The sequence below is a fragment of the Callospermophilus lateralis genome, chromosome 18 (assembly GCF_048772815.1).
Source record: "Callospermophilus lateralis isolate mCalLat2 chromosome 18, mCalLat2.hap1, whole genome shotgun sequence".
In the NCBI taxonomy this organism is placed as follows: domain Eukaryota; kingdom Metazoa; phylum Chordata; class Mammalia; order Rodentia; family Sciuridae; genus Callospermophilus; species Callospermophilus lateralis.
In genome coordinates this window covers 19041783-19056848 of record NC_135322.1, presented here as the reverse complement: position 1 = coordinate 19056848, position 15066 = coordinate 19041783, and the positions used below count along the sequence as shown (strand labels likewise).

Sequence of the window (15066 nt, the reverse complement as noted above, 5' to 3'; positions counted from 1 at the left end):
ATCATACCATTAAAAGTGAGCAGGGTAAAGAGGTGTCAAGAAGGCAGAGTCGGTGGCTTGATTTTAATCTACCTGCCCTGTTCTGATTCTGCACTAGCGGGGCTTTCTAATAAATGCACATATTGCTTTGATAACACTAAAACCTTTAATAAGGTGCTGCCATAACGGCAAATGAATATCCATTCACTCATTTCACCTTTCTGTTAAGGAAGTGCCGATTTGGTGTTCCTGGCACTGGTGAGGAGTAAGGCAAACCCCTCCTTCTCTGTGGGGCTCTGAGACTCGGGAGATATGCCTTACAAGGAAATCCACAATTACGAAGTGGGAAAAGGGCTGCTGCGAGGGGAAGTCCAGATGCTATGGAGCAGAACCACAGGGACCCAAGCTTGGTAGGAGATGGTCCCAGTACAGAGGCCTGTAATGCAGAGACTTAAAAGAGCCTGGAGAGAGGCCAAAGGTTCTAGGTGTGTCCCCTCACCTTTGCTAAAGGTGACCCACCTTCTCCAAGATCCCTTGTAATCACCTTTCCTTCTCCCAAAAGGGGACATTCAAGCACCATCAAGATCAGAAAAGCCCGAGTGACAAACCCCTCCCCTCTGGCCAGAGGGTACCCTGTCCATTCTCCTCAGTCAACCAGAGAGCCCAGGAGCTGGCCTCGGGCAGATGAGGACAGCAGGGCAGACAAGGGGCTCTGTGAGATGTGGACAGGGCGGCTCCCCCACCTCCATCACAGCCAGCCAGCCCCCAGGGACTTCACAGAAGCAGCCACTGACTCACACTGTCTCCAATGACGCCACACAGATGGCTCAGACAGCCATTTGTCACTGCAAAATGAGAAAGGCATTTTGCAGCATGCCACTGCCTCCCAAAGACTGTAAAACCTTCTAGGTCAGGCGGAAAAACAGACACACAGGCCCAGAGGGATGCCCTTTCCTGAGGAGGCAGACCCACAGCCTGGCAGAGTGCTCTCCGTCATCAGAACGCAGCCTGATTCTAGGGCAGGGTGCTAGCTGCTGTCCCACCTGGGAATCAGAATCCTTGTTCCTGTTCCCTAGAGCGGGAGGGTACAGATAGGCATATAGGACTCAAATGTATGGATTCAAATGAGCAGCTTGGGTTCTTAAGATCCAAATCCAATTACAGGATAACCTCACTGCCACCCTGTACAGGGAGAGGACCTTTATCAAAGACAGTGATGGCTAAAGTGACAACATGGATGGAACCAGGCCCAGGCCATGCCCACTCTGGCCCTCTGGCCCTCTACTTGGCTGGATGGTGGGCCCATCCCTCTAACCACCACTCCTGCCAACACTGCCCTCTCCTGGGCCCAACCAGCCCGCTCCATGCCTGCTCTAGGGCTGCAGAGCCATGGCTGCCAGGAAGGTGCACGGCTGGACAGACAGCCCTCAAGCTCCCAGGCACCCACCACACCTGACTCCCACATGGCCCCCAGCTACACAGCATGCAGGAAGCCTGCTCTCAACTCCTCTACCTTCTCTACTCCTCCAGCCCCTCTCCATGCACAGGCTCCTGCTCAGGAGATGATGGACCCTGCCTCCACTCCACCTTGAACTAAGGACTTTCCGCCTCTCCACAAATCCTCTCCTTCCCCTTGTGAGGGAAGTGAGGCCTCCTCATGAGACAGAGACAGGTAGGCAGGCAGGCGGAGGCACAGGTGCACGCGCACACACACACACACACACACACACACACACACACACGCATGTGCACACCCGTTCCCTCCCTCCCCACTTCTCCTTCTCCCAGCCCCACCACCACCTGCCCCTCTTAACTAGCAGCTCCATTGAAAACCCCTCCCCTCCTGGCTCCTGGCTCCCGCTCCTGGCTCCTGTCTCCCCCTCCTCCTGACAAGCCTTTCTCATTTCCCACCTCGCCTCCTTCCCTCCCCTCTTCAGCCCCAGCCACTCTGCCAGCCCTCCTCTCACCCCCGCCCAGATCACAGGACTCCCAGATGCCCACTTGGCCTGTTCTCCCCCTCCCTCTGCACTTTGCCTTCCGCACCTGCTCCTCAAGGCTTGGAGCTTCCCTGGTACTTGGAGCCCTGCATGAGACAACTTGCACTGTGTCCCAGCTCCATGATTATCCTACTGCTGAACGGCCATGGACGTCATCCCAGACGCCTCCCTCTGGCCCACCCATGGCTCCCCACATCTGACCCAGGACCAAGGGCTGCCATTCTCCCTGCACATCCTCCCTTTCTCTTTACCTGGACCTCACTCTGACCACCTCTGGCCCTGCCTGCTCCCAGACAGCATCTGGGGATGCTGAGGAAATGCAAATCTTCTCGAGCTTTCTCTTGCTGACAATCTTTCAGTGGCCTCTAGGTGTCCTCAGGATGAAGGTAAAGCTCCACGCCATGACTCCTGAGGCCTCCAGGCCCTCCTTCTGCTCCCCAACACTCGCCACTGCTCTGTCTCCAGCCTCCTCCCTCCTCTGCCTGGACCTTGCTCTTGCCCTTTCATCTAAGTTGCCTCCAGCTCCCCCTGGAAATACTCCTTTCCCAAGGAGGGGAGGGTCTCCTCCATCCCTGACCGTAGGCTAAATCCCTTCTCTGGGCTCCCTGGGCAGTCTATAGGAATCCTCAGAAAGCACTCACACTTCTAATTTCTTTAAAAGTCTCTTCCAAAAGGCTAAAGCCCCTAAGGGCAAGGTCCCACAGTGCCAGAACATGGTAGCCCAGAGCAGGCGTACAGAAACAGGCTCACCACACTATACAGATTTTGCACCCCAGCTGGAAACTCTCCAACAAGGAGAGTTAATGGCCTCAGTTAAAATTAAAAACAGATTTCCTCCTCTGCCCCACCCCAGTGGAGTTCATCAGGTCAGGTGGAATCCTGCACAGCTCCCAGGCCAGCATCAGCTCCCAGGCCAGGCAGCATAGGTACAGCCTCCGGGGGCCTCTGCAGCCCAAACTCTCACCACAAAGGCAAGAAGAGGCAGCAGGGGACTTGAATGAGCCCCCGGGAGCCCACACTCCCAGGCTCCCCACTGCCTCCTTCCATCCTCCTGGAGATGAGAGGACGGCATATCGCCAGCCCAAGGAGAAAGAAGCCTTGACCCACACCACACCTGATCCTGAGCACAATGATGTGTTTTCAGCCTCTGAGGTGGAGTCCTGCTTTCTTTTGTGATTTTACTTTGGGAAAGGTGACACACTAGGCCTCTGGCTGTTTTACCCAGGACTTTCTCCCCCACGCCCTTGGGTCTCCTTTTAAAAAGAAAAAGAATTCAAATAGAACCCAGGCAAATAATTCCACAAAGGCAGTTCTCTGGTAAAACTGGCCCGGCTGTTCTTTGGGCTGGCCCAACTTAATCCCAGCTCAAACAGACGTCTGTGTGTGCTGGCTTAACCAATTATCCATCGGGTGCTCTGGGCCTGCAGTCTCGCCCAGGCGCCAGGGAGAGAGGAACCATTCCTGGCCCAGTTATCTCTAAGACACAAGTCCCAGACACTGTTTTTAAGATTGCTGCAGAAAATAAGACTGCCCAGCACACTGCCTGGTTTTGATCCATCTGATGAAGCTAATTCTGCCACTCCTGAGTAAACAGAACTGAGAAAGGAGGATTCCCAGTTCTGTAGACCCACCATCCCTGAGAGAGGGATGCTGTCCCAGCATTGTGTGTCCACAGAGGTGAGGAGTGGCTGTTGGAAATACAAGGATTCATAAGGCTGATATCCCCATGAGAAGACCAGGGCACCTCCTCCAGGATACAGTAGAGGACCACAGCTCAGGACAGGACAACACAGATGTCCCATAAGAAGCTGAGGAAGAAGGCAGCTGAGGCTTTCCAGATAGGAAGGAGGTGCCTGGTATAGGCTGGGAGCCAGGGGCACCCCTGGGCTTCATGCCAAATCATGGGTTCATGGCCATGCCTGTGAGCATCATTGCACTCAAACAGAAAGATGGCCACCTCCACACAGGGAGGTTGAGAGAGTGAAGGCTCCTGCCTCACCCTGTGCCCAGAGTTTCCTGCTACTGGGTAGAAATGACAAAAACTGCATTAGGCAGAGATTTATTTGCACAATCTTTTTGGCCCTTAAATATTCACAGGTCACAAAACTGCCTCTGGGCATTAAACCCAGGATTAAGACATCAATTAAGTGAGGTCTGATTGCTCCACTGATTAACACAGTAGTGAGACAGGATAAAGTATTTCTAAAATCACTCTCTGCGCATCAAAGTGCCACCGTGCTGAACTAAACCCATTTGAAGGACCTGGAAATTCCATCTCTCCTGGAAGACAAATGTGCACAGCATGGTTCTGTGGAATCCAGGTGGGCAAGAGTTCAATACCACAGGACTCCCCCTGCCCCCTCCCACTCCCAGGCAGCAACCATCCCTTCCACATCCCAAGATGGAGCCATACAAAGAAGAAAATCTCAGAACAATAGGAGGGACAGAAAAGAAATGGGTCGGGTGGAATTACACCAACCTTTCAGAAGGCTCAATCAATAATTCTCTCAAGAAACTAGAGCCAAGCTCAACCCCGCCGAGCACAGCATACCTGAGACCTGGCCCAGGACAAGCCAGTGTGGATGGGAGGTTCACTCCACACCTAGATTATCTATCCCACATCTTGATGTTCCCACATCCCATCTCCTGTCTTCTGGTTCATGATAACTCATTCTCCCTCTGCCCTGGGAATCCCAATTTCCATTTGACTTTGTCATCAAATGGAAGGTTAAATGCCTACTTATTAGGAGACAAAGATGAGTAACTCTACTAGAAAACCTTTCATATGTGCACCAAGAATGTAGGTCATCATCTACTTTTCTAACTTGGGACTTGTTACTCAGAATGTAGGGTCCTGGGGCACTTTGCCCCTAAGCCGTTCGAGGCTTACCATCTCTTGTGTTCACAGAAGGCAGGGGAGCAGAAATAGATCTGTTACCCACGGCCTGTTTAATGCATGCAGGACACTTTCACTCAGTGTAATTAACAGTTCTAAAACCGGCGTATGACTCAATTGAACAGTCGCAGTTAAAACCCAAGAAGGCACAAGGCAATTGCTGATACGCTTGCTCTTCTGTGACACTTCCAGAGGTACTTAGCCAGAACCCAAAGCACTGAGCTATTAGACGGTATGAAGGTCTCTCCTTTTATTTCCTACCCTACCTTCAGATCAATTTCATCATCTGCAAAACTGCAAAGTAGAACCACAGCCTAAATTATGGAAGTGAGATGCCTGCTCTTATTAAATTTCAACTTTTGACCTACACATTCAAACTGCAATACCCAGCGCAAGAAAAGAAATGATCGGTTATGATCTCATGTTTGTGGGGAAGAGTATGATTATAGAGGAATTTACAGGAAATCAAAAAGGCCCTGCTTGAGAGAATGGAAAACAATAAAACAGTCACACAAAGGAAATGAATGACAACCAAACAAAAATGAGAAAATGTTCTTCTCCAGGCTGGGAGTCTGCTGTTGCCTTCCAGTCAGACAGACTCGGGGAACAACCCAAGCCAGCTTGGAGCTGGGGTACGCAGAAGCTTTGTACACAGCCCCTGTTCTCCAGCCCTGCTACACCCTGGCCTCAGCCCAAAATCCATTCTGCTGGCTCCAAGAACCCCATACTTCCAATATAACCAGGAGTGGACAGGGAGAAAGGCTGGAATTCTGGCAGGTCCTAGCTCTCCTGAGCCTCAAGGGCTGCACAAGATTCTGGAACCAACAGCCTGGACAAGTCCCTAAACTCCCTGTGCCTCAGTTTCCTCATCTGTAGCATGGGAGTAACTAAGAACCTACCTACTACACCAAATGAATCAGGTGGCACGTCCAGTGCTCAGTACAGTCCCTTGAACACAGGGAGCCTCAGCAGTCAGCATTTGGCTTATGCTCTCATTCAATCCTTGTTCCATCCACCTCCTTTGCAGGTGAGCAGTGGAGGCTGGGTGCGTCTCCGCATCCTCACGGTGGGCTAGGTGTTATTACACCTCCACTTTTCAGATAAAGTAGCTAAGCCTTGTAAAAAGTTAAGTAAATTCTGAGGGTCACATGCTGGGGTTAGAACTCAGGTGTCTGGGCTGACAGTTTCCCCCCAAACAGGTTCCCTCTATAGACAGAGAGGGTGCTGAGAGCATTCAAGACCCAGGAGCCCAGATGCAACATCATGGAAAGCCCACCCTCCCCAGGAAATGAAGGACCTGCCCAGCATTCTACCCCGAACCCTTCCTCATTTACAGGGCAAGGGCGATGTTCGGGCTGCAACAGATCCACGGAGAGCCGCTGCATCACTGCAGAGGCCAAGGTCTGTGCTATTAAAACACACCCCTGAGGCAGCAAGGACAATGTGACATTTCTGAAATCGTTCTACTGCCATCAAATGCCAAATAAGTCCTTTCCGCTGCTCACTTTAATAAAGTTGAGAGGTATTCTATGAACGCAGATTCCACCTCAGAGCCTTGGAAATGTCACTTGAATTAAAGCAAGCTCGCTCCAAAGTGACAAACTAATGGTGCATCCCTCAGGGAGATGCTGGAGTGCACAATCCCGTCACAGGCTCCAAAGCGCCCCCACTATAATCAAGGGAAAGTCACAGTGAGGCAACATGGATGCACGTGGGCCTGTTCTGCCAAGTTGGAGGATACCGAGAGGCCAGGCACTTGTTACTTTATACAGAAAGAAAAGGTGGCCATGAACTTGAAGGTCACAGCCCCTATCCTCACAGTGTGTGGCTATGACAGAAACCAGGACGGGGCTGCTGAGAGACCTAGGTCAGCCCACCTGGCTTCTCTGGAGGGTCAGTGGACTCAACACATCCCAAGCAAGTCCCAATTGGCCACAGACTCCCCTTCCAGTCATCCCCATTTCAGTGAAGTACGATCCCGCTGCTCAGGGCAAAAACCCAGCCACCTTCGCTCCACCATCACAGCTGGTTCCTCCCAGGAGTCCCCGACGCAGTTGCTTTTTCTCTCACATCTGTCACCACACCCCTTCCATGGCCACCTGGGTCCCTGCAACAGCCTCCTCACAGGCAACCTGTTCCCACTCCTCCCCCACAGCTGAGTCTCCAGTCAGAGGCCAGAATTGTCTTTGGAAAGGCAAACCTGATACCACACTCTCCTGCTTCAACCCTTCAGGGGTTTCCTGTGTTTCCCATTTCTCTCAAGACAGAGTCAAAACTGGCACCAAGACTGGCCTAGTCACAGCTCACCTCTCTGACCACCCTTGGGCTGCACCTCCCTGCCCCCATGGCCACACAAGGCAACTACCCTTTCTCTGGTTCCCTGAGCTATTGTCTCCTTGGCCTGGATCACTCTCTCCCTCTCCAGTAGCCAATTTCTGTTAATCCTTGGGTCACGGTGTTGGTCCCAAGCTCCAAGCTTAGGTGAATTACATCTTTCAATTAGATTTGGGAAGATCAGAAGCGAAAAGTCTACATATCTCACCAGTGAGTGACAAGGTGGCAAAGGCCCTGCCTCACCTCTCTTCTACATTTACAGTAAGTCCAGTCACACAGCAGATAAAGAATGCCTTGCTGCTATTGCAGAACACCTTGATGGCGTAGGAAGAAAATCAGTGGCAATCAGATTGGAGGGTCACTGCCAGGGCCCACAAAGGCCATGCCCAACCTGAGAGGGCTTGACCTCCAGGCACCTAACAAAAATCAGGTGTGCTCCAGCTAAGGGCTGCCTAGGGAAGAAAGAAGCCACACACACACACAAAAAAAAAAAAAAAAAAAAAAAAAAAAAAACACGTATAATGGAATGACACATCTGTCAGGACACCTGTGCAACAGGAGGAAAACATGTTTACCTTTCTGGCATGACATTGTGTGTGACATTCACTTCTGTACTCTGCACTACCTGCCTTCGCTCTGAGCTGTGTATGTCTGGCTTATGATGGAAGAATTCTGAAAACACTGGCATGCCTAAGGGACTGGGTTCATCCTCAGAAAACAAACACACACACACGCACACACACACACACACCAAAAAATAGAAGAAATGTTAAGTGAAATTTAATTGATATTCAAGTGACTCATGCCCTTTTGAAAAAAACCAACCAACCACCACCACCACCAACAACAACAACCCAAAAGAAAAAAGAAAAAACAGAAAAGGCTAAAGGAGGAAGTTCTAGGGACCAGCTTTCTGAGTTGGGTGGGTAGAAACAACAGGGTCTCCTGTCTCCTTGAGCGGAGCATAACAAGAAGCCAAGTTTCCCACAACCATACTTACCACTCAACGATCTCTGGGTGAAGAATGGTGTTGTTGACATTGAACCTACAGAAGAAAAATAAACAAAGCCCATTTGGTCAGTAGTCTAACACTGAGAAGTACCTCATTTAATACACACACCATGACCAAGAGAGGGCCCCAATGAACTTCAAGACTTCTTGGCCTGCAAAAGACCTGCCGTTCAATTCCTACAGCAGACCCAGAAGCCCAGGATGTATCCCCCAAGTGCAGCTTCCCCTCCACCCCCACAATGCAGATACCAGAGCTTCTGTCAAGCAGCCAACATATTGGAAGCATCAGAAAGAAAATAGAGAGAATATTTGAAAAAATAATGGCTGAAAACTTCACCAACTTGACTAAAAAAATAAAATAAAAACATTAACCTACATACACATCCATAAAGCTCAATGACCTCTAAGTTAGATAAATTCAAAGATATCCACTCCTGAACACATCATATTCAAACTGTGAAAACACAAAGAATACAGATGGACCCCAACTCATAAGAGTTCAACTTAGAATTTTTCGACTTATCAGGACGTAACAAGGATTCAACTTAACTTTTTTTTTTTTTTTTTTTTTACTTTACAAAGGGTTTATTGGCATATCACCTCAATGTAAGGTGAGGAACACCTGTATCTTAAAAGCAGCCAGAGAAAAATAATTCATCACATACACGGGATCCTCAATAAGATTAATGGCTAATTTCTCATCAGAAACTATGGAGAGCAGAAGGCAGTGGGATAATGCATTCAAAGTGCTGAAAGAAAAAAACATTGCCAACTAAGAATTCTACATCTAGCAAGACTCTGCTTCAAATCTAAAAAATTAAAACATCTCACATAACAAAAACCAAGAGAATTCATCACTAGCAGACCTACCCTGTGAGAAACAGTGAAAAGAATCCTTCTCACTGCAAAGAAAGGGCACCAGAGAATAACTTGAATTCAAATGAAGAAAAGAAGGACACTGATAAAGGTGACCATACAGGCAAACACAGAGACAGGACAAATGTATTTTTCTGAGTCCTTTTTTCCTCCCATCTGACTTAAGAGAAAACTGCTAAAAATAGTAATTGTTGATACGCACAAAATACACAAAGATGCAATTTACATGTAATAACAGCAGAAAGGAGGGGGAGGAAATGGAAATCTATAGGGGCAAAGTTTTTGTATACTACTGAAATTAAGTTGCTTTTAATGTAAACTAAATTTTTACGTTTAAAGTTTCAATTGTTATCTCTAGAGCAATCACTAAGAAAATAACTAAAACATACAGAAAATAAGAAAATCAAAATTGATTAAAATATATATATATATGCTGGGTGTTTGCTTAGTAAGTTCAAAGCCCTGGGTTCAACCCCCAGAACCACAAAAACAAAAACAAAAAAGGAAGAAAAAAAAATCAAACACAAAAGAAGGCAATGGGGTCCCTGGTCCCCTACTCCTCACTCTCTTTTATGTTGGCCATGAGATGGGTGGTACTGCTCTGCCACATGCTCCCACTGTGATGTGCAGACCCAAAAGCAGAGGGGCCAATCAATCATGCACAGGAGCATCTAAAACTCTGAGCCAAAATAAACCTCTATTTGCAAGTTGATCATCCCAGGTATTTTGTAAAAGAGACAGAAATCTAACAGAGACTAGCATATAGATAAACATAATAAAATTGTAGGTCCTAAAATAAATTCATCCATTAATGGTAAAGTGACCTTTTTATTGTGATAAAACACATAAAAATTGTCACTTTAACTTTTTTAAGTATATAGTTCAGTGGCATTGTCATATTGTTGAACAATCATAACCACTATACATCTCCATAACTGTCCAGCATCCCATTCCAAAACTCTGCATCCAGTAAGCAGTAATACCCCCATTTCTCTTTTCCCCCCAGTGCTAGTAACCGCAGTTCTATTTTTTGTCTCCACGAATTTGGCTACTTTAGTAACCTCATATATGTAGAATTATACAATATTTATCCCTGGCAAGTTGGATTCTGACAATCCAATAAATGTGAAGACAATCTTTTCAACAAGTGATGCTGAAACAACTGGATATCCAAATGAAAAAGAATTAAGTTGGGTCCCTACCTAACACCTCATAAAAAAAATTTACCACACTGAATCAAAGACCTAAATGTAAGAACTAAAACTATACAATTCCTAGAAGAAAACATGGGTTTAAATTTTTATGGCCTTGAACTAGATTTCCTAGATATGATACCTAAAGCATAAGAAGCCAAAGAAAAATAGATACTGAACTTCATCAAAATTAAAATTTTTGTGTATCAAAGATACTATCAAGAAACTGAAACGACAACCTACACAATGGTTGAAAAATTTTGTGAGTCATCAAGAGCTGCTACCCAGAATAAAGAATAAAGAGTTTTGAAAACGATTTAAAAAAAAAAAAAAAAAAAAGCACCTTAATAAGACATGGGTAAAGGAGCTGGGTGGTGCACACCTGTAATCCCAGCAGCTCAGGAGGCTGAGACAGGAGGATTGCAAGTTCAAAGCCAGCCTCAGCAAAAAAAAAAAAAAAAAAGTGATGTGCTAAGCAACTCAGTGAGACCCTGTCTATAAATAAAATACAAAATAGGGCTGGGGATATGGCTCAGTGGTTGAGTGCCTCTGAGTTCAATCCCAGTATCCAAAAAAGAAAGAAATGGGTGAAGGGTCTGATTAGAAATTTTTCCAAAGAAGATATACAAATTGCCAAACAGCACAAGCAAAGATGCTCATCATCAATCTTCAAGAAAATGCAAATAAAAACCACAAGATATTACTTTATGGCCATCTGCATGGTTATAATAAAACAGACAATAACAAGTACTGATGAGCATGTAGAGAAACTAGTGCCCTCATACGTTGCTGCTGGGAATATAAATTGGTCCAGTTGCTCTGAAAAATTATTTGGAAATTCCTCAAAAAGTTAAAGGGAGAGATCCAACATGGCGGCCGGCGAGGAAGCAGCACTTTCAATATCTCCACATTAACGGGATCAGAAACACCCATTAAAACAGCTACATTCTACCTACTGAGGATCTTCTAGCAAAATTCCGTTGAAAGGAGACCTGCCGAGAATTAGTAAGTTTATTAGACGTGACAGTTTGCCCCAGACAAGTGAAACTTGACCGGCAGCGCGGGCTCAGAGTCCAATCCCGCGGCCACCGGCCGCTTCTGCAAGCGGCAGGCGGCCCAGAGCAGCGCGGCAGAAGGGTCCCCGCCCGGCCAGCAGACAGCTCCCGCCATCCCGGCTACCCTAGCGGCCCTGCTCTCGCTCGGCGAACAGCCACCCCGCCTGCCTGGTTCTTAGCCACGCGGCTGCAGTCACCCGGCTTTACAAGCGGCCCCCGGCGGCCCTGCTGGGCGAGAAGGGTCCCCGCCCGGCCGGCAGACAGCTCCCGCCATTCCGCTCTTGTTCTGCAAATAGCCACCCCGTCCGCCTGGTTCTTAGCCACGAGGCTGCAGCCGCCCGGCTTTACAAGCGCCCCCGGCAGCCCTGCTCGTCGAGAAGGGTCCCTGCCTGGCCGACAGACAGTTTCCGCCATCCCGGCTACCCTGGCGGCCCCGCTCTTGCCCTGCAAACAGCCACCCCGCCCGCCTGGGTCTTAGCCACGTGGCTGCAGCCACCCGGCTTTACAAGCGCCCCAGCGGCCCTGCTCAGCGAGAAGGGTCCCCGCCCAGCTGGCAGACAGCTCCCGCCATTCCGCTCTTGCTCTGCAAACAGCCACCCCGCCCGCCTGGTTCTTAGCCACGAGGCTGCAGCCGCCCGGCTTTACAAGCGCCCCCGGCGGCCCTGCTCGGTGAGAAGGGTCCCTGCCCGGCCGACAGACAGTTTCCGCCATCCCGGCTACCCTGGCGGCCCCGCTCTTGCCCTGCAAACAGCCACCCCGCCCGCCTGGGTCTTAGCCACGCGGCTGCAGCCGCCCGGCTTTACAAGCTCCCCCGGCGGCCCTGCTCGGCGAGAAGGGTCCCCGCCAGGCCGGCAGACAGCTCCAGCCATCCCGCTCTTGCTCTGCAAACAGCCACCCCGCCCGCCTGGTTCTTAGCCACGAGGCTGCAGCCGCCCGGCTTTACAAGCGCCCCCGGCGGCCCTGCTCGTCGAGAAGGGTCCCTGCCCGGCCGACAGACAGTTTCCGCCATCCCGGCTACCCTGGCGGCCCCGCTCTTGCCCTGCAAACAGCCACCCCGCCCGCCTGGGTCTTAGCCACACGGCTGCAGCCACCCGGCTTTACAAGCGCCCCCGGCGGCCCTGCTGGGCGAGAAAAGTCCCCGCCAGGCCGGCAGACAGCTCCAGCCATCCCGCTCTTGCTCTGCAAACAGCCACCCCGCCCGCCTGGTTCTTAGCCACGAGGCTGCAGCCGCCCGGCTTTACAAGCGCCCCCGGCGGCCCTGCTCATCGAGAAGGGTCCCTGCCCGGCCAGCAGACAGCTCCCACCATCCCGGCACTCCTGGCGGCCCGCCCGCTCTGCGAAGGGTCACCCCGCCCGGCTCTTAGCCACGCGGGCGCCGTCTGCCTGGCTCTGTGGGCGCCCCCGGCGGCCCAGCGCAGCCAGAAGGGTCCCCGCCTGGCCCGACAGAAGGCCCGTGCCCTTCCGGCTCTGCTAACGGCCCTGCCCACCCGGGAAAGGGCTCCCCCCCTTGAGAGGACGGGAAGGAAATCTAACCAAGCTTCTATGAATTAGCGAACTGGGATCTAAAACCAGAGATTGTGTCAGACAAGAGACAAGCCAGTTCCACCTCTCCCTTCGGTCACTCCTGCAAGGAGCCAGGGGCCCGCCATAGCAGAGAGGGGAAGTCACCAAAGATCGGCCAAAGAGATTCCTTCACAGCGGATTCTAAATTAGCAGGAGCGGCGCGGGAGCCGAGGCGGCGCTGACGCAGGAGCTGGCCGGAGCCGCGCGGCGCGGGTCTCCCAGCTACCGCTCCCACCAGTGCTGACAACTGAGGTCTCTTGCACCAGATACGGGGGCGTGGCTACCAGAAGGTAAGCAAATTTGCTGGGGGTTCTCAGCCCCAAGCTCTACAAACTTAGGGCCTGAGGGAGGCAAACAAGGAGAGTGTGCCCAGGCACTAATGAAACAGCTGCTCCACGCGTGTGCAAGGTAGGCGGAACTGTGACCACCGACAAAACAGGCCCAGTGGACCGCCAGACACATCGCTCCAGTTGGGGGAGGGGCAGAGCCGCTGGGCGCCTGCAAGGTAGGCGGACCCACTACCCACCAGCAGAACAGGCACAGCAATACACAGAGCGGCAGAGCCACCCCCCGAGCCTACAAGGTAGGCAGACCTGCGACCCACCGGCAGGTCAGGCCCAAAAACCTGAGGAAAAAAACAGGCTGAACTGTGACCACCAACAGAACAGGCCCAGCGGCCGGCCAGACACATCGCCCCGCCCCGGTTGGGGGAGGGGCAGAGCCACCGGGCGCCTGCAAGGTAGGCAGACCTGCGACTCACCAGCAGATCAGGCCCAGTGACCCGCGGAACGGCAGAGCCACCCCCGCGCCTGCAAGGTAGGTGCACTTGCCACCCACCGGCAGGTCAGGCCCAGCAACTCTCGAAGGGACACAGCTGCTCCACGCACGTGCAAGGTAGGCGGAACCGTGACCACCGACAAAACAGGCCCAGTGGCCCGCCAGATACATCGCCCTGGTCGGGGGAGGGGCAGAGCCGCCACCAGTGCCTTTTAGGTAGACAGACCTGCAACCGACAGACAGAACAGGCCTAGTGGCCAGCGGAGGGGCAAAGCCGCTGCTCACGCCTGCAAGGTAGGCGGACCTGTGACCACCGAAAGAACAGGCCCATCGAAAGTACAGGTACAGCGGCCTCCTGGCGTGGTAGGCACATTGCCTCAATTGGAGGAGGGGCAGAGCCACCGCCAAAGCCTGCGAGGGAGACTTTGCAGCTATACAAGAGCAATATAAATATATAGGGGGAAAAATCAATAACACAACAGTTTCACCAAGCAGAAAGAAACGCGATCAGTATGAAAAGACAAGGAAAGAAAGGACCACAAGCAATGCAGGTCAACTCAACTTTAGAAGAGGTAATATCTGCAGCAGATGGAATGTCAGATAAAGAATTCAGGATATACATGCTTCAGATGATCTGGAGTCTCAAGGAAGACATTAGACAGCAAAATCAGACAATGAAAGACCACTTCGACCACTTTGACAATCAATTACATAAACAAATCCAAGAAGCTAAAGATCAATTATACAGGGAGATAGAGGTTATAAAAAACAAACAAACAGAAATCCTGGAAATGCAGGAAACAATAAACCAACTTAAAAACTCAATTGAGAATACTACCAGCAGAGTAGAACACTTAGAAGATAGAACATCAGACAATGAAGACAAAGTATTTCAACTGGAGAAGAACATAGACAGCTCAGCAAAGCTGTTAAGAAACCATGAGCAGAACATTCAAGAAATATGGGATAACATAAAGAGACCCAACTTAAGAGTCATGGGGATACAGGAAGGTATTGAGGTCCAAACCAAAGGAATGAGCAATCTATTCAACGAAATAATACGAGAAAACTTCCCAGACTTGAAGAATGAGACAGAATCCCAAATCCTAGAAGCCTACAGGACACCGAATGTGCAAAATCATAAGAGATCCACACCTAGACACATTATAATGAAGATGCCCAACATACAGAATAAGGAGAGAATTTTAAAAGCTACAAGAGAAAGGAAGCAGATTACATTTAGGGGTAAACCAATCAGGATAACAGCTGATCTTTCAACACAGACTCTGAAAGCTAGAAGATCCTGGAATAACATATTTCAAACACTGAAAGAAAATGGGTTCCAACCAAGAATTGTGTATCCCGCGAAATTAAGCTTCAGGATG

At 50.2% G+C, this 15066-nt stretch overlaps 1 protein-coding gene across 1 annotated transcript in view; it reads right to left on the bottom strand.

Moving 5' to 3' along the window:
- The window catches only part of Pepd (peptidase D), a 126183-nt gene that overhangs the window by 74659 nt on the left and 36458 nt on the right, over positions 1–15066 (bottom strand). The window contains exon 7 of the mRNA XM_076837625.2: positions 8207–8251. Coding sequence (XP_076693740.1) covers positions 8207–8251 — 45 coding nt within the window. The remainder of the gene's footprint in view (positions 1–8206; positions 8252–15066) is intronic.